We start from the raw sequence: 24,100 nt of genomic DNA on the forward strand, positions 1-24,100 counted from the left end.
CTTGTTTAACGTCACGAGCCTGAACCAAAATCCACCAACACCCATCAGTAGGTGTTACAATACTTACCAACACCCATCAGTAGGTGCAAAATTTTCTCACCAACACCCATCAGTAGGTGTTACACACTTAGCATCCTTCAGTAGATGCTATATCCAACTAGCATCCTTCAGTAGATGCTATGTCCAACAAAATATTTACAAAATAATGTCCACAAATTAAAAGTTACAAAAACAAAAATAAAATCAAAAGATTTTAAATCACTAGGTTGCCTCCCAGCAAGCGCTCTTTTAACGTCATTAGCTTGACCTAGTAAAGTTCAAGTTCTTTTTTCATAGTTGATGTTGTTATCCCACCAACTCCTCAGCTATTTCCTGTGCACTGTTTTGATACTTCCAAAATGTGTAGATTCTATCTCTATCATCTCCTTCTCTTTATAGCCTTTCACAACCCACAACTTATTTTTGATTCTCACTGGTGTACCATGTTGGGGTCTTCCTTTCTTCCAGTCCTCAGGAACTTTTCCTCCTCTTCCAATCTTTTCTCCTTTATGCACCTGAAATAACAAACAATGGTTACCTGTAACCTTGGGCTCTTCATCTTGATGGCTAGCATGTGTGCATCTTGAAATGCAGCTTTATAACTAGCTTCTTCCTCCGGTGTTTGCATCTCACCTTTAAAGACATCTACAACAACTCTCTCCTCTCGATCCGGGAGCACCACTATACCTTCGTTTACATCAATGATAGCTTTGGCCATTTTCATAAACGGTCTTCCAACACTAGTGCAGAAACGGCTTTTTACGTCCGATATTTTGGCCTTTTCACGTCCGGCGTACGCCGGACGTCTATGCGGTAGACGTCCCTCAGACGTCCGTCGTGGTAGGACGGACGTCTATATGCACGTCCGCTATGCCTGAGGACGGACGTCTATATGAACGTCCAGGATGGACGTTTATATAAACGTCCGCTGCGTCAGGACGGACGTTTATAGAAACGTCCGTGGCCTGAGGACGGACGTTTATTATATAAACGTCTGTTACCTGAGCACGGACGTTTATTATAAACGTCAGCTGTCTGAGGACGGACGTCCATATAAACGTTCGCTGCTGTCTGAAGACGGACGTCATCCTCGCTGAGTTTTTTTGTGTAGCGCTGGGGTGGGACGTCCGTATGTGCACAGACGGACGTCTATAGACGTCCGACTGTACACTAACAGACGTCTAGTGGGCGTTTTTTTTTAAAAAATTTGTTTGTTTTCTCAACAGAACCACACCTGAAAAACAGAAAAATGTCCCAGAACAATTCTCCAATAACATAAATATGCGTTTTATATAAACAAAATTCTACTTAATGTTCAATCCACTACCAAACTATTAACATAAAAATAAAACTAAAACCAAACAATGTTCATTCAAGAAGAAATATAACTATTCCTAACTCCATCTTTGTAGAAGATAAGCGGTCCACTCCTGCCTTATCTGGTTAATTGTGTCCTCTGCAATAGGCGATGTAGTCTTGAAGCGCTGCAAAATTCAAGAAAGATTCATTATTGTTTCATATATAGTTGAAGATGATTTTAATTTGTAATGTATTGAAGGTATACATCATTACCTCATTCCAGTCATCTGTAATGACAGCTCGAATGATGGTCTTAATCCAACACATCACATAGAAGCCACATTCCCATGAATCTACTTGCTGGTTACACTAAAATAACAAACTAAATAGTTAAAAATTTAGATCATTCAATAACATAAATGAATTAGAAACTATAAATGACTTACAACCTTTGGATACAAAATTTGAACCAATTGACCACGAGATTTACCAATAACTCTGTACAAATTGAAAACACAAAGTATAATTAATATGACTATTTTATCATAAAAGTTGAAGGTTAACATCAAATTGAAGTCATTTTTTGGAGAAACACTTACCCTTGAAGCATGGTTCTCAAGTCATTTTTCATCTTCCTGTGCAACGAACAAAACCATATAATTTTACATTGTTTGGGAATGATAACCATCAGCTGCCAGTGAGACCTATCACGAAGGACAAATAGTTATTCAACTAATTAAGGAAACTATAATAATAAACTGACCATATATAAAAACACGTACCCGTCAATGTATGGCACAAGGTATATGTCTCTTTTGGACTCATCCATCCATGTTTGCAAATAATGTTGTCTGTTTTGAAGTGTGTTACCAGACGGTTGAATGGTCTGAGGTTCAACAAATCCGTACATGGAAGACCGACCTTGGTCTACAACGATTGTGTCCATGTACCTAAAAGAACAAAGTTAAGTCGTTAGAAACTATATAAGAATGTAAATAAAAGTAAAAATTGACTAACTTACATGCACCACAACTGAATGATGGAAATATTCAACATCCTGTCTCCCTCAATCACCTCCAATGCATCAGAAAATGTGATATAAACTGGCACATGTGGGGGAAGACCAAATACCCTCAAATCCCAGTATAGTTCTAATGATGCTTTCTTCAATCTGGGTAATTTTGTCACTAACTTTGATATAGGATCATCCTCTGCTTCAGCCATGTCATCATCTTCATGTATGACTGTATCATGAATTGGCTGCTTCTGAGGACGTGTGAACTGAAGATAAGAATTTACGTCAAAGCTTTATAAACAATTATATTAAGACAATTAACATAGAAATACTAAGGAAAAAGACATTATACCTGTGGAGTCGCGATGTGGGACATGATCAATGCTCTAGGCCAGGCAATAAATGTTCCTATGGCCTCCCCCACAAAGTTAATTTCTGGAGTGGGTACAGGCACCTGAGCCTGGGGATCCCGAACCTCGTCAATGGTCACACGCACGTGCTGGGGTAATATGGCAACACCATGAATGGTCTCCCCTCCCTCAAGCACTCGTCCGACAGCCACAATGCGTGGGGGATCCCCATCAACCAACAGCTCATATTGACCGCTATACTCATTGGGTTCTACAGCAGAGCATGATCCTCTAGTGCTGACACGAGGTGGTGTGGGAGTTTCATCGGCCCCCATGTGGCCTTGCGTCATGGAATGCAGCTTTTCTTCAAGCGCTCTTTGTATTTGTTTTTGTTCTTGTAGCTGCTCCATGAATCGTTGCTCCATTGATCTCATGCTTTGGTTGAGTCTTTCCTCCCACTGAAGATCCATCTGCCTCAGTGTCTCCTGACTCATTGATTGGGGGGTTTTCTGTGTAGGGCCAATAGTTTAACGAAGCAAACTCCTTTGTGTACAAAACACAATCATTAGGACAAGCATGTATCTTTTGATATTCAAGACCCATTGGACATAAAATTTTTTTGGCCTCGTAATTACGAATAGGTAGAGTATTATTTTCTGGAAGCATCTCCTTCAACAACTCCAACAACTCGGTGAAACTTTTATCGGTCCATCCATTCCTTGCTTTTAAACTAAACAACTTTAAAGTTGAAGACAAGCGTGTAAAGTTTGAGCATCCTGGGAACAACGGTTGCTCTGAATCATTAATAAGAGTATCATACAAATTAGCCCTTCCAAAATTATCTTCACCGACATCACGTATCATGTCCTCTAAATGGTCACTCATCCATTCTTCCACATAATTTGTTCCTCGTGACGTGGTAGGCTGCTCAAGTACTTCTCCATGCCAAGTCCAAACGGTATAAGTCCTCATTATGCCATACATGAATAGATGGTCACGCACATTGCCTAAGTCTTGGCGTATTTGATTAAGACAACGCACACAAGGACAAAAATATGTCCCGTTGACAGACTTAGCATTTTGTTCAACGTATTGCAAGAACTGCGAAACACCCTTGTCATATTCTTCACTCATGCGACGTTCGTTCATCCATCTTCGATCCATACTATGTTCGTAAAATCATCAGTTCAAGTGTTTTAACTCTCACAAGGTGAGGCCCTACCCATTCAAAAAAATTAATTTTCATAATTTGCTCAGCCACGTGTATTGAAGTCTACGTCATAAAATTGATACAATTTCGGCAGCATTTCGCATTGGTCTCCAAAATACACGAAATGAGAGTAGTCAACGATGACCACAATCAAATATGCATCCGGAGAACAACACAAGTATACTGAACCGAAATTTCATCAATCTTATCCTTAAACTCCAATTTACATGGTATTTTAAATTATGAACATTAATTTTCTCAAACTGTCCAATCGGACAATTCAAAATTTAACACAAACGATTAAAAGATTAATCGTTTGTCTTAAATTTCAAACGGGAACTAAGTGTCACTCAATGTATGGCAATAACTAATACACATTTCACACAATAACACATACATGCATACACAAAATTTAACAGTCAAAAACGTCCATACATTAATACACATTTCGCATTAATCGTTTAACACAATAACATAACTAATACACATTTTATAGTCAAAAACGTCCATACACAAAATCCACATACATGCATACACAAAATTTTCAACCAAAAAGCTAACCTGAAAAGTAGATTCCAAATGCGAAGGAGGGAAGTGGAGGAGTAAACGGCCTAACACGCAGTCCAAAAAGACTCAAGGAAGCCGTCCAAGAACACGCAAGAGTCTGCAAAAAAACGGACCGAAAACAATTTTTAATCGGTTCAAATCAAAGACATTTCATCACAGAGCAATGTAATCGGATTAAATGTAATTTTAAACGGTCCAAAAGTGAGAAAACCAACCTGGAAACTCAACGGCGCAGCAGCAGAGTCGGCGTTCGCGGGGAAGAAGACGAGTGTGGTCTCGGTTCGCGGTTTCCATTTTAATGAACATAGACGTCCGAGCCACGTGGGCCGGACGTCTATAATATTATAGACGTCCGGCCCGCCACTAATATGACGTGTAACGAATTTAAAATTTGAATTTCGCGGGACTTTAAACGTTCGTTCCCATGGCTCGGACGTCTATAATTTTATCAACGTCCGTGCCAAGACGGACGTCTAAAATTCTGATGAAAACCCTAACGATTCAACTATCTGTCAGTCCTCTGAACGTCCGTCCTGAGGGGCGCGGACGTCTATAATATTATAGACGTCCGCGCCCCTCAGGACGGACGTTCAGAGGACTTAAAGTAATTATAACCCAACCACTCTGTCAGTCCTCTGAACGTCCGTCCTGAGGGGCGCGGACGTCTATAATATTATAGACGTCCGCGCCCCTCAGGACGGACGTTCAGAGGACTTAAAGTAATTATAACCCAACCACTCTGTCAGTCCTCTGAACGTCCGTCCTGAGGGGCGCGGACGTTTATAACATTATAGACGTCCGCGCCCCTCAGGACGGACGTTCAAGGGACTTAAAGTAATCATTCCGCCAGCCACTCTGTCAGTCCTCTGAACGTCCGTCCTGAGGGGCGGACGTTCGCGCTCTCCCAGGACGGACGTTCGAGGTTAGTGAACGTACTTGCCACGCGCACGGACGTCTGCTCACCTTAGGACGGACGTGGACGGACGTTCCAGGAGCCTTAAAAAACGTCCGTCCCCTGGACGGACGTTCAGAGATTGACTACGGCAGCCTCTAGAACGTCCGTCCCCTTGTGATGGACGTCTATAATGTTATAAACGTCCAGCTCGACCCAGGACGGACGTTCAGAGATTGACTACGGCAGCCTTTAGAACGTCCGACCCCTTGCGACGGACGTCTATAATGTTATAAACGTCCAGCTCGACCCAGGACGGACGTTCAGAGATTGACAACGGCAGCCTTTAAAACGTCCGTCCCCTTGAGACGGACGTCTATAAGGTTATAAACGTCCAGCTCGACCCAGGACGGACGTTCAGAGATTGACAACGGCAGCCTTTAAAACGTCCGTCCCCTTGAGACGGACATCTATAAGGTTATAAACGTCCGTTTCGACAACGGACGGACGTCTAGAGTTCCAATTATTTACTCTTATGCCACCGGTCAATTATAGACGTTGGGGATTCGTTGGACGGACGTTTATTGGGGGACGTGAAAAGCCGTTTCTGCACTAGTGCAAGAATGATAGGTATCTTTTCTGTCTCCATCTTCATCACCACAAAGTCTGCCAAGAACTGGAGTTTGCCAACACAAACTATAATGTCCTCTGCAATCCCACATGGTTCCATTGAAGATCCATCGGCCATTACTAACTTAACCTTTACAGGTTTCATATTAACATTGCCGATTTGCTCTAGTAAAGAGTAAGGTATCAAGTTAACACTTGAACCTAAATCAAGAAGAGCTTTTTTAATCCTTTTCTTCCCTATAGTACAAGGGATAGAAAAGCCTCCTGGATGTGCTGCTTTTGGAGGGAATGACTCCTTTTTAACAGTTTTACACTTCTTTGTATCATCATCTCTACGCCTTTTCTTTGTAGAGACATCTTCCTCAGGTTTGGTGTAAACTACAATTTATTGTAGAATCTACTCCCAAGGTGCATCATTATCCACCATCTTGAATAGTTCTGTGAAATCCAGTTGATTCTCCTGATTCATTGGAAAAGGAAAAGTATTTTTGCTCTCTATTTCTCTTTTCTCTTTTGTTTCTCCTTTGTCTAACTCAACTATCTCATCATTTGTGCTCTCCACCACTCTACATTCTTCCCTGGGGTTAACCTCAGTATTAGCCCCAAAATTTCTGTTAGGTTTTTCTTCCACTTGCTTTGTAATCTGACCCATCTGAATCTCCAAATTCTTGATAGCAGCTTTAGTGCTCTTTTGGGTAGACTCAGTTTTCTGTATAAATTGATTCACAGTTTCTTCCATCTTTGTAAACCTTTCGTTAAATGCAGCAAACTGTTGCCATAGAGTTGGTTGTTGTTGTTGCTTGTTGAATTGACCATTTTGTCCAGCCTGCCCATTCTGCCCTTGACCAATGCTTGAGTGTGGTTTCCACCCTTGATTGAAGTTCCCTTGACGGTATGGAAACTGGTTGGCCATAAAGTTCACATCTTCCAAAGCTTCTGCTGGAAAGGCACACTGACCATTTATGTTGTCACCTCCACATAATTCACCCAACTCAGATTGTACCTATGCAGCAGTCTTCAACTCTTTAGGCAATTGTACAAGTGTTTTTGTAAGAGCTTCCAGTTGCTGAGTTGGAATTTTATTTTGTGCTAGCAAGGCATCATGTGTTTGTAATTGAAGAACTCCTTTTTGTTGTAGAGGAGCTCCTCTTTCACTGTTGAGCTCATTATCACTTGTAGCCATATTTTCAATAATTTCTGTTGCTTCCTCTGGAGTTTTCCATTTAATGTTTCCTCCTACTGAGGCATCAAGCATCATCTTGGTTTGTGAACCAAGACCTCCAAGGAAGGTAAGGACTATTTCCACTTCATCGAATCCATGCGTGGGTGTTTTTCGTAGCAAGCTTTTGTATCTATCCCATGCATGACCCAGTGATTCTTCCATGCCCTGCCTGAATGAAGAAATCTCTTGCTTGCCTTTGTTCACCTTTGATTGTGGAAAGTATTTATTTAGAAACTTGGTTACCACTACTTCCCACTCTGTGAAACTTCCCTCTAGAAAATAATTTAACCAAAGCTTAGCATTGCCTTCTAATGAGAAAGGAAACAAGCTAAGTTTGATCGCTTCATCTGGCACCCCATTGATTTTGACTGTATTGCAAATCTCATTAAATGTCGTTAGGTGCTCATATGGGCTTTCATGAGATAACCCATTGAATTGATTGCTCTTCACCAGTTGGATCAATGCTGGTTTGACCTCCATGTTAGTTGCGTTGACTCTAGGTCTAACTATACTACTAAAGTGCTGAGGTCCAGCTGTATTGGTGTAATCAGCAAGAGTTCTTCTGTTATTATTGTTCTCCATATTTTCTGTGCTATGGTCAGAACCCTGTGGTGATGGTTGCAACAGAGTTTCCGGAGAAGGAAAGAGTTCTCTAGATGTTCTGATTCTTCTCCTCCTTCTACTCTCGTCCAAACCTTCAAGAAGAGGTTCTGCAATTATCTTCCTCCTAGTTCGAATTGCCTCCTACATACACAAGAACACAAAACCCTAGAATTTTGGGTTAGCACATAAAGATATAAGAGAAGATAAAAAATAAAAACAGAAAAAATAAAAACAGAAAATAAAATAAAATAAAATAAAAACAGAAAAAATAAAAACAGAAAAATAAAAACAGAAATTCAAAATTAAAGTCAAAGATAATCAATAATCACACAAATTAACCAGTTAAACCTCGAGTCCCCGGCAACGACGCCAAAAACTTGATGGACAAATTTATGAACACCGAAATACGGCGCCACAAACTTGTTTTACAATCGGCAAATATGACCGAATCGTTTCAAGTAATAAACTTGGTAAAACCAAGTATCGTTCTCCCAAAGGACTCACGGTCTAGTTTAGTTATGTGATTCGTTGATTATTTAAGACTTAAGAACGAAATAATTTGAGTTTAATATGCAAAACAGAAAATAAACATGTATGCATGAATTTGATCAATGGCTAAAACAAAATACAAATACTTCAATGGAATATATGGATGAGTATGTTGTTGGGGTTATCAATTTCATCTTATCCACTCTCATATACTTTAGGAATTCAACATTCTTTTAATCATTGTTAATGCCACTCTCTAAATTACCTTGTCTAGAAGGCCTATCCCTAATTACGAGTTCATACGATTCCTAGCATTCCTAATAATTAGTTCTTTTAGTGCAGGAGCTTAACGGCAACCAATATACTATTGGGAGAAATTCCCCAGATCTAGACTTCCTCGTATCGACAAAATCAATAATCATGCAGTGAATGAGTTAAACAAAGCAAGCATTGAGCAAAGAGGAAAAACCCTAACTAATGATGAAAGAAAGCATAGGTCTTAAATATAAGATGTAAAAACAAATTCCATATATGAGAGTTTCACAAGACTACATTGATTCCCCAACAACAATACAAGGTTTAGTTCACCATATTCATGGTGAAACTAGATGAATAATAATGAAAGAATGAAAGATAAAACCCTAGAAAGGTGAAGAGGTAGCCTGAGCATCCAAGATCCTCCTTCAAAGGGGTGGAAAAGAGAGTATTTGCTTCGTCACAGCCAAAGATACAAACCCTAGGAAACCCTAAATCTTATATATTATTCGTAAATTACAGAAAAATTAGGCCCAAGCCCATAAAAGTACCGCTCAACGGTAAGTGCGCGAGCTCGATTCTTCCCCTCAGCAGCCATTTTGCCCCTCAGCGGATCCCTCGTGAACTCCTGAGTGTCGCTCAACGGTAAACTACCGCTGAGCGGCAGTTGCGGCTTCTCCTTTTGCACTTTTTGATGTCTTTTCTGATTCCATCTCTCTCCTTCTTCACTTCTTTCACCAAATTCACCTTAAAACCTGCACAAAAACACTGAAATCAAGCATAAACCTGTCCAGCTCTCTTATTTCTGAAAATATGAACAAAAGCATGATTTCAAGCTAGTTTCTAAGGGTTAAAGGTTACTTTTAGTATCAATTTCAAGCATAAAAATAACAGTTTTTCAACTGTTATCAGCTACCAATTTCAATCCGAAAAATACCTATTTCCTTCTCTTCTTTGACTCATTTTCTTCCTTTGGTTCACCAAGCTTCTTTGGGTGATTGTCCAGGGTCTTCAACCTTTATTTAAGAACTACAAAACATTGCAAATGTATTTAGCAAATCGAATCTTTCTAAGACAAACAATAAAGAACTTTTAAAGTCTTGCTTCCCTTTCTTAGCCTTAGCATTAAGTTGATACTTCTTTGGATGGAAAGTCCTTAAAGGAGTTGCCATCATTTAGGTGGATGAAGAATTGTGTGATGTGGGACCTAAGTTTCCTTGGCCATGTGTTATTCAGTCATTAGCACCCAAGTCCCACATCTGTTAGATTGTTCACTCTTCTTCCTCTCCTAAACCTATATAAGCAACTTATGACCTCCATTATAAGACACATCTTTCATTGAATGAAAACATGAGTGATTTGCATTGCTTTACATTTCTTCTTTGAGATAGAACCTATCTCTTAGTCTGATTTTGGATTGTATCTTGTGGTAAAAGCAAGTGGCAATCCTCCTTGCACTTATATATCTTGGATCCTTCCAAGTGATTTCACTTCCATTTAATACGTTTTCCTCCCTTTTTCTCTTTTGTTTTAGTTTATTATTTCCATTTCTGCTTGTTTTTGTTTGGGCCTTAGTTTATTTTCTATCTAGGCATGTCATTCCATATCATGTGGATAGAGGGATTGAACATCAAAAGGTTTACCACCTATTACAGGATTGAATACCAAATTGGTTTCATATCAGGATGCTCTCTTCCAAACCTTACAGCTTATAGAACAAATCCCATGTAAACCCAACCGATCCAAAATCAAGTTAAGGTTTGTTGTCCAACGGATGATGGGTTAGAGATATTATAAGTCTATGTGTTATGCTTGTGATACTTTGAAGTGTTAACGGAAAAATTCTTTTCGCAACTCTTCTAATATAACATGTTTGTCAAATTTTTGGATTTATCAAATGAATGCTTGAATGCTCGACCTTATAAATGATTATAAAAGATAGTTGCTTTGAACGTGCTATTTAGAACGTACACTGTAGTGTTTGGAAGAACTTCTGATGAGTCAATATTTTCTTGACTTCACTTAGCTTATTGTACTATATTTAATTAGGGAATTGTGCTTGAATGTCCATTATTTCCCCAATTTTACTAATTGTGCTTAATTTGACCAGAACTTCTTATTTTAATTAATTCAAATTATCTGAGACTAATTATTTGCATTATTAATTGCAGGGAAATTGTTGGAATATTATTTTGGGACATCAAGGAAGCTGCCACATCATTCTTCAATTGCCACATCGTCATTTTAGTTTAGAATTTAATTGTAATTTCGTTTTAGTGGATTTTTTGGCAGATTTAGTGTTTGGGTCGCTTTTGGCCACTTTTGGAGACACCCATTAGTGAAATATGGCCTAGGGTTTTGTGCAAAAGGGGGCAGACCCCTAAAGCCGCACTCACTCTCCCATTTTCACGTTTTGCTTCTTCTTGGACAATGGAGAGCTCTACAAGTTTAGGGTTTCTTCTTTGATTCATTTTTCCTTCTCTTTTATTTGTATGGAATCTGAAATACAATTCTAATTGCAATTTCCTTACCAATTTCGTTTTCCCCATTCCATTCCAGCATTCAACTTTCGTTTCTGCACTTTAGGTTATCCTCCATTTTCGTTTTCTATTTAATGTTCTGCATTGATTTTTGTTTTTTTCTTAATGTTCTCAATTGATTTTCGTTTTTGGGTTCTTATTCCAGTAGCGTTTTGGTGGCTTCATTGGGGTTTTGTTTTCCGTTTTTGGGTGCATTTTTAGAGTGATTCTAGTGCGTTTAATTTCATTTTTCCAAGTGGAATTTCGTTTCTGATTTGCATTTCGTTTTTCTGATTTAGTTAGGGTTTCATTTCGGTTTTAGGATTTGCATTTCATTTTTGTTTTGTTGCAATTGTGTTGTTCATCTTGTAATTAATGGAGGCTTAATCTGTTTGGTTTGGGCACTAGAATATTGTGTTTTTCATGAGATTCTGTGTTGTTATTGCGATTCTGCATTGCTTCTGAGTTTGCATCTCTAAGTTGTTCGGGTTTGTTGCAAATTGGTCTCGCTTAGTGATTAATGTTGCGTGCTTGAACTATAGTTGCTTAATCTGCAATGTTGAGGTTCGATTATGTGCAATTGTGTTTGCTTAATATGCATTTTCCAAAAACTATGTTTAGTCTTCGCTTAGTAGGCTAATCAAGGTTGGATTAAGGGTCAGTAGAGCAATTAGTTATTGTAAATCAGGGATAGGAACAATTGTAATTGAACTAGTGCCCAATCTGTCTTTCATTCATGTTTAATCTATTTTAATTGTTGTGTCTGTTGAGATTGTTGATAGGGGGAGCACTTATTTAGCTGAACCCACAATCTGAGTAATATCTGAGTTTTTGATGATGACAACACATAATTAATAACACATGTGTATTTTGTGTTACATGTTCTATGCTTACATGTTATATGAGTATATGAGAACATGATTAAGTTGATTGTTGTGTTGTTCATTGCATTTGACTATGTTATATATGTGATTTTATATATGAATGCATGACACATGTTTTTCGATCAAAAACCACAAGCACTAATGTTGAACTTTAAATCTGTGGCAAAACAACAATTTGAAATCGATTACATTATGGGGTGAATCGATTAAAACTCGTGTATTTGCACAGACTTTTTCAAGTGTGCTTGAGAGTTTTTCAAAGAGAAAAGTTTTCAAAACTTTGAATAACATTGTTGCATAATCAATTGCATGCGATATGTATTCAATTAAGTTTGTTACTATTTTGAAATCTATTAATTCTTGATGTAACTGTTACAACGGCTATATTTTTAAATATGTTGACCAAGCATTAAATGTTAGTCAACTGCATTAATTGTGAATTCAATTAAGTGCTTTGACTGTTATTATCTGTTATATATGAATTGGTGCATTCGATTGCATTAGTAACAAAGTTGATTATGTTGCGCCTCATACGAGTTCATCTATATATTGATACGAATTTGATTTTTGTAAGAGACTATTGTGATTCTAACATTTTCATATTCTTTTGCAGAAAAGTGATAATTTTACAAAAAGAGAAAAAGCTTCAAGAAACTAGTTTGACGGTGGTGATCAACTAATTGTGATTTCTTGAAGAGCAAGAATTGCTGAGTTTTCAAAGTGTGATTTATTGGCACGTTTGGGTGTCTACTGCAAGATCAGGTTCTACAATCTGCTAAAGATTGGATTGAGTTCCCTATTGTGATTACAAGAAGAAAGACGTGCTGCATTCTTGACTTGTGCTAGATTTAAACAAGAAATCGTGCTTGAATGTCCATTATTTTCCCACTTTTGCTAATTGTGCTTAATTTGACCAGAAATTCTTATTTTAATGAATTTGAATTATCTTAGCGTATTATTTTCATTATTGATTGCAGGTAAATTTTGGAAATACAAATTGGGCCTAGGAGGGGTGTCATGGCCCAAAAATTGAAAGGGTTTTTAGCTTCTTTATTGGCTGCAAGAAGGTGCACGCTTACGAGCTAGAGAATAGTAGTAGCAGCACGTGAAGGGGTTACGAAAAGGAAAAAATGCTGCACATGGGAGCACGCGTCTGGCAGCTTTGAAAAAAAAACACAAGCAAGCGTTAAATTTCATTCAAGAGGTAGTAGGGCCATGAGCATAAGGTGTCGGTGCTTCATGGTGCAATGAAAGGAGCTGATTTCTTTTGGGCTTTGGATACACTACCACGTCCAGCTTGCTGCATCCAGTAGGCACACATGATCCAACGTCGAAGAAAAGACAGCACACGTACAGGAGGTGCTTGGAGAGGTGCAGCCCATGAGCACAAAAGGAGCGTCCAACAGTATGGTGTCTCGGCCATGGGAAATCAATTTTAGAGCGTCCACGCGGGCTCCATATAAGAGGGAGGAGCTTTGGTGTGCACACAATAGGCAACTTCACGGTCACAGCCCAAAGCAGAGGAAGCAACACACGCTACAGTAGCTGATTTTGTTTTGGGCTTGGAGAAGTGGCTTTCAAGTGGTGTGTGTAGAGAAAAAAATTCGTTGTCCAGCTAGAGAAAGAAGTGCACGTTGCTGGCTGGAAGAAAAAGCACACGGCCCACACTTGGAGCGTCCAGCGAGCTTGGGGAGGTGACACTATTTTCAATTGAAAAAAAAGCAGCAACACATGTGTAGGGAGCCAATGTTAATTTCAGGAGGTGCAGCCCATGTGCCAAAGACAGTTATATATATATATATATATATATATATATATATATATATATATATATATATATATTGGAAAGCATTTAGGTTGAAGTAGTTTTATTAATCCACATTGTTTTACTATTCATGCAATTTTCTTTTGTGTTGTTTCCGTGATATGCTTCTTCTAGATGATTACAATGTGCCTTTTATTATTTCACTTTGAGCTCATACGTTGCAACTTTATAGCATTGGATACATTGTCTTATTTATTTATTGCCTTCAAGCTATTCAGGGTGGTTTATTTTTGGAGTTGCACGGCGTTTTAAGCATTTTTTTTATTCCAAGCTTTATTTTAATGTGCATTTAATTTGGTCCATGTGTAGCTTCTTTTATTTCAGCCGCAAGATGCATTTTTTGAATTATAAATTGTTTTCCAAGTGGTTCACACAATGTGCATTTCATGTTTAGCCAAGTGTTTTTTTTTACTTTTATTATCTGTTGCATTTTACTGTTTATCATCTTCTTCATTGTTGCATTCTATCATTGAGTTTTGTTGTTCATTTTGTTTTCGAGTGTTGTTTCAATCTCGGTTTGCTTTTACTGATGCTTTTACTCTTGCGTTTAATGTTTAAGTTCATTTGGTGCATTCAACTAAGTTGTTGTTACGTTTTCTGTGCGTTTACTGTTCCAACGTTTTGTTTGAAATTCCTGGTGAATTCTACATTTTCTGGTTTTGTTGCGTTTAGACCGTTCAGTCTCTGATTCTGCCGTTTGGCTTGTCTTCATTTCCTGTCCGTTTAGTTTATTGTTTTCGTTCACTATGTTGTCTATTCTATTCGGCTTCTTTATCGTCCTACATTTCTAATTTCCTCACTTGCTTTAGAGACCGTTCGGTCTCTATGTAGAACCGTTCGGTCATCTGTAGGACCGTTCGGTCTTCATGCCTTACTGTTTTGACATTTACTTCAACGCATTCAATTATGTCATGTTTTATTTCATGTTTTAGTTCAGTTCAATTGCATTCACAAACTCTTTACCAACCCCCACAAAGTGTTTGACCTATTACCTGAACCACATTTGGTCCTTGAGAGATGACCAAGGAGTCACTTCCTAGTCTATACTACATTCTTATTTGCACATCAAATTTGTATGGGGTGCAACACCCATCAAATTTTGGCGCCGATTCCGGGGATCAGCAGTTCGGTTTTAGGTCTTTTGTTGTGTTAGTGTGAGTTGTGTTTTGTCTTGTGTTGTGAGTGTGTTGTGTTGAGTTTTAGGATGTTTAGTTAGTCTTGTTTAGGTTTACTTCTTTTAGCATTTTTTTTGTGTGTTTAGGTTTTTATCACTTTGGTATTATGTGCATTTAGTGGTTGTTTCTAGAAATTTCAAAATCTGTAAATAGTGGTTTTCCTCCATGTTAGGCTTCTGTATGTTTGGTGTAATCCTTGCTTGAAGTGGAAGTCTAGGTTTGAGACAGGTTTTGCACTATAATAAAGGAGATGACAGATTCTCAAGATTGGATGTATAAGTTGATCAAGAGGCTTTCGAAGTTCCATGGGTTGGCACATGAAGATCCACACAGGCACCTCAAGGAGTTTTGGTGGGTGTACTCATCCATGAGGCCTGTTGGTGTTTCAGAACAGGCAGTGCTGATGAGAGTGTTTCCAATGTCTCCTCAAGGTGTAGCAAGAGACTAGTTCCTATGCCAGTATCCTTTTGATAGTTAGCAGGAAACACAACAGAGATTCCTCAACAAGTTCTTTCCAACAACAAAGGTAGTTAACATCAGGAGGGAGATCACTACCATTGAGCAATTTCAAGAAGAAATCCTAGTAGATTATTGGGAGAGGTTTAACATGCTCTGCATAGCATGTCCAAACCACCAAATTTCAGAGTATTTGCTTTTGATTTACTTTTATGAAGGGCTCTTGGGCAATGAAAGGATATTTATGGATGCAGCTGCTGGTGGATCTTTGCTAGACAGAACTCCAACAGAGGCAAATAAGCTGCTCTGCAAGCTGGCTGGGGAAAATCCAATTGAGGTATCAAAGGAAGAACTTGAGCAGGTTTACTCTAAACTTGAAATCCCTATTCATGTATCTGAGGTTCAAGTAAATTTTAATGCTTTTGAATTGGTAAAACTTGAGCACATAAAGCCTGTTCTGGATTCTGATATTGATATGCCTGTGCACACTCATGTTTTGGATTCATTATTCCTTATAGAGCACATTGACATACCTGATGTTCACTATCCTTGCACTGATCTTGATTTATATGATAGCCTTGAGGATGCAGCTAATGACATGGAGATTGATAAGAAAATTTTCAATGGGCAAACCTGAGATTCCAATCACTTTACCTAATTTGCCTATACATTCAAATGCCTGTGATTTGCTGCACACTGATTCTATAGGGTTTATGACTGAAACTGATACAGATTTGATTGACCATTCTAAAATTTTTGATTCAGTATCAGCCATTGAACCCATTGGTATAAATGTTGTTTTGAATGGACACGGTTGCTGTGATGAAATTTTGAATGATAATAGCCTTGAACTGACCTTTGATTCTGCTGATTATGCATATGTCAATATTGATTTTGAGATAGAAATTGTGCAATCTAATAACTTTATAGAGTTGGGACTGAACTTTGATCTAACACAATTCTCTGAGAATTTTAAATGTGATTGTCATTTTGGTTCTTGCTCCATTTGTACTGAAATTGATTATGTGTTACAGTCAGATTCTAAGCTTATATCAGATGCTATTAATTGTGAGTTTGATGACCAGGTTGTAGAGTTAAATGAGAATGCAGGTGTTGTAATTAAGGAATTCATGATTGATGAAGTAGAGTGTACTGTTACTGCTTTTAGCGAGCCAGAGGTCTCTATTCCGGTGTCACACACTCAACAACTGCCAGTGGAAGGACAGTTACTGATGCAACAGTTTGCTTGGAGAAGGAAGAAGAAACATCTTGCTTTGGATGATAGGGCAGTACTTATGAAGCAGCTCCTCCTCAAAACTTCTTTGTTGAATCCTGTGGTGGAAAACATCTCCCTGCTTGTCCAAGTTTCGCAACTACCACCATGACCATGGGAGTTTTCTTTTCTCTTCTCCTCCTTTCCCCACTTTTATTACACTTGTCCAGGATCTGTGCATTGTTCTGATTGTTGATCTTATTGTTTGTGACAGATTGAGGACATTGTGTAGTTTAAGTGTGGTCTATTGGGGGAGATTCTGATTTTTCTTTGTTAGTTTTTATTTTCTGTGTTAAATTTTTTCTTTTCTAGGTTGTTTTTGTTGTGTCTTGTGTACAATTTTGCATGTTTCTCTTGATTTTTGGATTCTTTATAGGTTGTAGACGTGTCCTTTCCTTCACTTGATTGATACTTATTGGTTTGAAATCCTTTGCTTTTCTTTGCTTGGGAAGATGATTATGATGTTTGAGGTTGATTTGTTTGTGACAATACCCTAGGTGAGATTTGAGCCACTTTATGTTCTTTCTTATGTGTGATATGTCTCTTGATTGCTTGCACATATGCCTTGGCTTGACTCTTGTAGATAATTCTTGATTGATATGCATGTTTGGAAGTGATAAAGACAATTTTGTTCTTGAACCTCTTTAGCCAAAGAAGCCTACCTTGTTGTAATCCTTTGATAACCCCTTTTGAGCCTATACTTTCCCCATTTCTTTGTTTTGAAGCTCATACACTAGCCCTAAGTGAAAAACCATGATTACCTGAACCTTAGGGAATTTTGGAGCTTTGGAAGTATTTTGGGAACAAGTGTGGTCTCCTTGGAGATTCTGATGAATTGGATAGTTTGTTCCTCTTCTTGTTTTGTTTTTGTAAATATGTTGTGTATGTTGTCTCTTACAATTGAGTCCTAAATAGAGAAAAGAAAAAGAGACAAGATGAGAAAAGAAAAAAAATATACAGAAAAATGAGAAAAAAAATAAAAAATAAAAAAGTTGTGAATATTGGAGTCAAGAAGAGGATTGAATTAGAGGTTTGGGTGTGATTTGACTGTGTTTATACTTGTTCCCCATTTCTCCTCAATTTCTTTTGCTTTGTAGCTTCTCATCCATATTGTATCCTCCCTTGTCCTTGGCCCCATTACAACCATGAAAAGACCTTTTGATTTGAGCATGCAAATGTTTTAAGTGTTGATATTAGAGGCTTGCCAAGTCTGTTGTTGCTTGTTTTCTTGAGTGCATCGAGTTGACATTGTTTACCCTACACACTTGAGAGAAACACTGATAGTGCATCTGCGAGGTTCTGTTGCTTTTGATTCACCTCTTGAGTTGATTGATCATTTTGCCATGCTTTGAATTGCTTGGATAATTTCATGAGTATCTGCATTCCTTGATTCTGTGTTGGATATTGTCTACTTCTATTCTTTGTCCAGATTCCTTGAGGACTGTGTAATTCTGTTTTTGTCCTTGTGAGTCTTTGTTTTATGTGTGCTGAGATTGTGTCATTTCCCTGATGTCCTTTCAACTATTCCTTGATCTGCGTCTTGATTTTGCCCAGGACTACAAAAGCCTAAGTGTGGTCTATTTTGATGAGTCAATATTTTCTTTATTTTACTTACCTTATTGTGCTAGATTTAATCAAGGAAAAAATGCTACACATGGGAGCACGCGTCCGACAGCTTTGAAAAAAAAAAACACAAGCCAGCGTTAAATTTCATTCAAGAGGCAGCGAGGCCCATGAGCATAAGGTGTTAGTGCTTCATGCTGGAATTGAAGGAGCTGATTTCTTTTGGGCTTTGGACACAGTACCACGTCCAGCTTGCTGCATCTAGTAGGCACACATGATCCAGCGTTGAAGAAAAGACAACACACGTCCAAGAGGTGCTTGGAGAGGTGCAGCCCATGAGCACAAAAGTTGCGTCCAGCAGTGTGGTGTCTCGGTCATGGGAAATCAATTTTGAAGCATCCACGCGGGCTTCATGTAAGAGGGACCAACTTTAGTGTGCACACAGTAGGCAGATTCGCGGTCTCGGCCCAAAGCATAGGAAGCAACACACGTTGTTGTAGCTGATTTCGTTTTGGGCTTGGAGGAGTGGATTTCAATTGGTGTGTTTAGAGAAAAAAATGCGATGTCCAGCTAGAGAAAGAAGTGCACATTGCTGGCTGGAAGAAAAAGCACACGGCCCACACTTGGAGGGTCCAGCGAGCTTGGGGAGGTGACACTATTTTCAATTGAAAAAAAAGCAGCAACACATGTGTAGGGAGCTAATGTTAATTTGAGGAGGTGCAGCCCATGTGCCAAAGGCAATTAACAATGGCGTTCCAGCAAAAGCAGAAGGTATGACGGACAACAGCTTTGGAGGTGCAGCTGGACTTGACACTCCATGAGCTGTAGCAGTTGATTTTGGGCTTAAAGAAGAAACAGTCCAGCAGGTTGAAGAAGGCACATGCGTGCTTAAAAAAAGAGAGCAGCCGCCATGGAAGAGGCAATTTTTTTTGCTTTAAAGAAATGTAGTCGACGGGGGAGTGGTGGCAAGGGCTGGACGGAAACAAGGAAAAACACACGGGATTAAGGAAAAGGGAGCACATGGTCATTCATACATGGAGGGCTACGGTTGAAGGGTCACGTCCAGCAAGCATTGAATGAAGCAATGCAGCACAAGGATTTGGTTTTCTTTTTCTTTCTTCAGAAACTTGTTTCTTATATTATATATATGTATATTGGAAAGCATTTAGGTTGAAGTAGTTTTATTAATCCACATTGTTTTACTGTTCATGCAATTTTCTTTTGTGTTGTTTCCGTGATAAGCTTCTTCTAGATGATTACAATGTGCCTTTTATTATTTCACTTTGAGCTCATATGTTGCAAGCTTATAGCATTGGATACATTGTCTTATTTATTTATTGCCTTCAAGCTATTCACAATGGTTTATTTTTGGAGCTACACGGCGTTGTAAGCATTTTTTTTATTCCAAGCTTTATTTTAATGTGCATTTAATTTGGTCCACGTGTAGCTTCTTTTATTTCAGCCGCAAGATGCATTTTCTTAATTATCAATTGTTTTCCAAGTGATTCATGCAATGTGCATTTCATGTTTAGCCAATTGTTTTTTTTTTACTATTTATCATCTTCTTCATTGTTGTCACTGAGTTTTGCTGTTCATTTTATTTTCGAGTGTTGTTTCAATCTCGGTTTGCTTTTACTAATGCTTCTACTGTTGCGTTTAATGTTTAAGTTCATTTGGTGCATTCAATTAAGTTGTTGTTACGTTTTCTGCGCGTTTACTGTTCCAACGTTTTGTTTGAAATTCCTGATGAATTAAGCATTTTCTGGTTTTGCTGCATTTAGACTATTCAGTCTCTGATTGTGCCGTTTGGCTTGTCTTCGTTTCCTGTCCGTTAAGTTTATTGTTTTCGTTCACTATGTTGTCTATTCTGTTTGGCTTCTTTATCTTCCTGCATTTCCAATTCTGCTCACTTGCTTTAGAGACCGTTCGGTTTCAATATAGAACCGTTCGGTCATCTGTTGGATCGTTCGATCTTCATGCCTTACTGTTTTGACATTTACTTCAACGCTTTCAATTCTGTCATGTTTAATTTCATGTTTTAGTTCAGTTCAATTGCATTCATACACTCTTTACCAACCCCCCACAAAGTGTTCGACCAATTACCTGAACCACATTTGGTCCTTGAGAGACGACCTAGGAGTCATTTCCTAGTCTATATTGCATTCTTATTTGCACATCAAGTTTGTATGGGGTGCGACACCCATCAATCAGGTTCTACAATCCGCTGAAGATTTGGTTGAGTTCCCTGTTGTGATTACAAGAAGAAGGACGTGTTGCATTCTTGACTTGGAGGGTGCCTCAAAGGGGTTGGACTGTAGGAGAGGGGATTCTTGCTGCTAGTGTGTTTGTATATTGCCTATACTTTAATTAAAGGGTTAGATAGCTATTTTATATTTTTGACGTGAGGTCTCTATAAAAACCTTGTTGTAAAAACCTTGATCAACGTAGGAAGGACACTAGATGTAGTCTTGGCCGATCCAGTATAAAAACTCAATGTTTGATCTTTCTTCTCCCTACTCTGTTACATTCAATCGATTATACTTTACACGCATTCGATTAAATTTCTATTGCACTGAAAATCTTTTAACTTGCTTTTTAAGAAAAGTATAAAGGCATCTCTTTTGGTGAAAAAGATTTTGAACGTTTTAAATTTTATACTTCACCAATTCACCCCCCCTCTTGGTGTGAGAACTTGAGCCATTCTATTTTAACAATTGACACCAAAGCTGGTTTTCATAAAATATTTGAAAAACTAGTCGATTACAATTTTCATTCAATCGACTGATCCTAGAAAATGGCTTTCAATTCTCAAACCTTTGGTGAAGGTGCATTGATAACTGTTGATGATGGCAACCCCTTTAGGGACTTTCCATCCAAAGAAGTATCAACTTTACTCTAAGACCAAGAAAGGGAAGTTGAATAAAGGACTTAATCTTTTCTTTCTAAAGTCTTAGCATGTTCTTCTTTAACTAAATATATTTACCTTGTTTTGTAGGTAGGAATCCATGAACATACATAGTAGGAAGCTTAAACCAGCAAAAGAGAGAAAATGAGGCAAGTAGAAGTACATGTTGCAGCCAAACCGTGAAGCCTTCACCTTGGAGCACATTTTCAACACTTTCCATGTGCAAAATAATCAACCATGCACATGTGGAGCACATTCCAACCGTGGACCATATTTTCCACGTGAAACACATTCAAACCATGCATCTCCTTCATATAAAGCACATTTCGCACGTGAAACATCTTCAGCTGGTAGTCTATGCACGTTTGAATAGCGTCGTTTGCACATTTCAGAGGCTTCTCTTACTCTATAAAAGAGAGCTTCTCATTCTTGTAAAAGCAACTTGAATTGTATAAAGAAATGCTGCTGAATTGTCCAGCCAGTTCTCACTTTCAAGTTCACTGACTTGTGCCTTCTTAGCACACTTATCCTCTAGCTTCCTTCCTCCTTGGAAGGCCGTCTGAGCTAGAACCTTTGCCTACACACTCCAAAACCACACCAGACAATTCATCAAACACCTTCCGTGCACCTCCAACTGCATCTGCATTTTCCAATTCCGCTGCCACCTCTGGTCCGAGAAGCTGCTCATTCTTGAAGAGTGAAGCTGCTTCCATCAGTTGAATTTACCGTTATTTGATACTTAATTTTGATACTAAAAACAACCTTTTTGACTTAGAAACTAGCTTGAAATCATAGTTTTGTGTAAATAATAGAGTTGAAGGTGAATTTAATGATTTTATGCTAGATTCCCTTAATTTTGTAGGTTATTGATATGATTTAGAAGAAGAGAAAAAATACCAAGGAGTTGGAACCCAAAAAAACAGAAAAAGCATCAGACCGAACGGTATGATAAAGGAGGATCCGGACTGAACGGTTAAGGAGACAGACCGAACGATTTGATAAAGAAGAAGATACATCGAACAGAGTGAAGGTGGTGGAACCTAGGTCGAACGGTGTGAGCAAGAATAACAATTACCGAATAGTGTAACTGGGGCCAGACGGTTTGAGAGAAAGATAGACAAACCGAACGGTTATTGAAAGGAGAAGCCAAATGGTGTGGTGGAAGATTGGCCAAATGGTTAAAGAGGAGAACGATCGGTCAACAGTGAAGCTGAACGGTCCGTGAAAGAAGAATTACCCTAACAATTAATGAAAGAAGCATATAGAATCAAGAATCAATTCAATACATGAGAGTTTACAAAGGTTACACCATCCCGAACAACAAATAGAGTTTAGTTCACCATTGACATGGTGAAACTAGATGAACAATGGAAAAAGATTGAAAGATAAAACCCTAGAAATTGAAGATAGGAGCTTCCACATCCAAATCTGCCTCCGACGGAGAAAAAACTGTGGTTCTGAGCCTATTCCGTCCAAAGATGTGAACCCTAGGACGTCCAAGTCCTTAAATAGAGCATAAAAATAACAGAAAACGGGTCCAAGCCTACGAGATTGGCGCTCAGCGCTCCACTTATGGCACCTATCGATGTGTGGGTCAGAATTGACGCTTAGGGTCAGCTTAAAGCGCAAGCAAGCATGGTGCGACTCGACGAAGTTCCGCTCAACGTCCCTAAAAACGGTGCCCGGGCACGAGCCAGAAGCATCTTGCGCTGAGGGCTCCAGAAAAGGGCAGCCAAGCGTGAGACAATGTACTTTATCGCTACTGCAATCCTCCTTTGTTGCTTCTTTTCCATCCCTTCCTGAGTTCCAACTCCTAACTATTTCAACTCTTCTTCCAAATAGTCTCAATTCCTGTTCAAAACACTGAAATCTAGCAAAAAACCATTAAATTCACCTTCAACTCTCTTTATTCCTCAAAACCATGATTCCAAGCTAGTTTCTAAGTCAAAAAGGGTGTTTTTAGTATAAAATTTAAGTATCAAATAACGGTAAATTTAACCGTTATCACAACCTTAACCTTAGAACTTTGTTTGTCCTCAAGCAAACAAAATGTAAGTAGGCTTTCAAACAATCAATACAATGGTTTCAACACCTTTCAAAACCTTTTCTTTCAAGACAAGGAATTGCTCACATAAACTTATTATAGATAATATCAGTCAAGATGAATAAATGCCTTGATTCAATTAAGCTCATTGTGGTTTATAATATGTAAATATTACAAGATAAATTTAAACAAATTTATAATATAAAAATACAAAAAATATTGTAAATCTTATCTTAAAATATAAAGGTAATGGTAGGTTATGGGAGGTTTATGTGGGAAAAAAGCACAGAAAAGGGTAGGAGGCTAAAGAAGAAAACCTCGACTATCCGTAACGTTGCATTTCTAATGGGAGGTTATCTTAAAATATAGATCTTATATTAAAATATAATGATAATGGGAGGTTATGAGAGGTTTTAAAAAGGAAAAAAGAGAAATAGAAGGGCGCGAGGATGAAGAAGAAAACATCGTATATCCGTAGAATTCGACGTATCGTTTATCTTTTGTCAAACTCTTTGTCTTCTGTCTGACAATTAGTACATCGAAGCCCAGTAGAATTCGACGTAACCTTTGTATTTTTTAAGCTGAAAAGTTGAGAAGTTAAAAAGTACTAGATTGCGAAAGACATTCCGAGAATTCTATCTAGACATGGCTTCTTCATCATCATCATCACGAAGAAAAGAGAAGGTTGCCCGGGTTACAAGAAACGCAAACCCATCTGTAGTTCCTCACAAGTATATGGACCTGCAATTGTTCAAGAAAGAAGGGTTCCTTTTTCAAGAATGGATTGCATATCAAGGGCTTACTGATTTTGTGCAGATGAAAGGAGATTGCTATCCCGATTTGGTAGAGGTTTTCTACACAAACCTGAGGGTTGTAAATGGGGTC

The 24,100-nt window shown here is 38.4% G+C and overlaps 1 protein-coding gene across 1 annotated transcript; it reads right to left on the bottom strand.

Moving 5' to 3' along the window:
• Window positions 1–1,411: 1,411 nt before the first annotated feature.
• LOC128197916 (uncharacterized) lies at window positions 1,412–3,053 on the bottom strand. Its single transcript, XM_052880768.1, has 6 exons — window positions 2,706–3,053; window positions 2,360–2,619; window positions 2,121–2,288; window positions 1,938–2,042; window positions 1,612–1,836; window positions 1,412–1,523 (listed from the first exon to the last, which is right to left on the bottom strand). The coding sequence occupies exons 1-5, from the start codon at window positions 3,051–3,053 to the stop codon at window positions 1,770–1,772; spliced, it is 948 nt and encodes a 315-aa protein (XP_052736728.1). The 3' UTR covers window positions 1,412–1,523; window positions 1,612–1,769.
• Between the last annotated feature and the right edge of the window lie 21,047 nt (window positions 3,054–24,100).

The sequence above is a fragment of the Vigna angularis genome, chromosome 7 (assembly GCF_016808095.1).
Source record: "Vigna angularis cultivar LongXiaoDou No.4 chromosome 7, ASM1680809v1, whole genome shotgun sequence".
Lineage (NCBI taxonomy): Eukaryota > Viridiplantae > Streptophyta > Magnoliopsida > Fabales > Fabaceae > Vigna > Vigna angularis.

What these genes read in the sequence shown, in the direction of transcription:
- LOC128197916 (XM_052880768.1), bottom strand. Translation starts at nt 3,053, where the DNA reads ATGACGCAAGGCCACATGGGGGCCGATGAAACTCCCACACCACCTCGT. An exon ending in CCCACATCGCGACTCCACAG is followed by an intron (nt 2,620 to 2,705) that starts GTATAATGTCTT and finishes TCTTATCTTCAG; the next exon opens with TTCACACGTCCTCAGAAGCA. An exon ending in ATCATTCAGTTGTGGTGCAT is followed by an intron (nt 2,289 to 2,359) that starts GTAAGTTAGTCA and finishes TTGTTCTTTTAG; the next exon opens with GTACATGGACACAATCGTTG.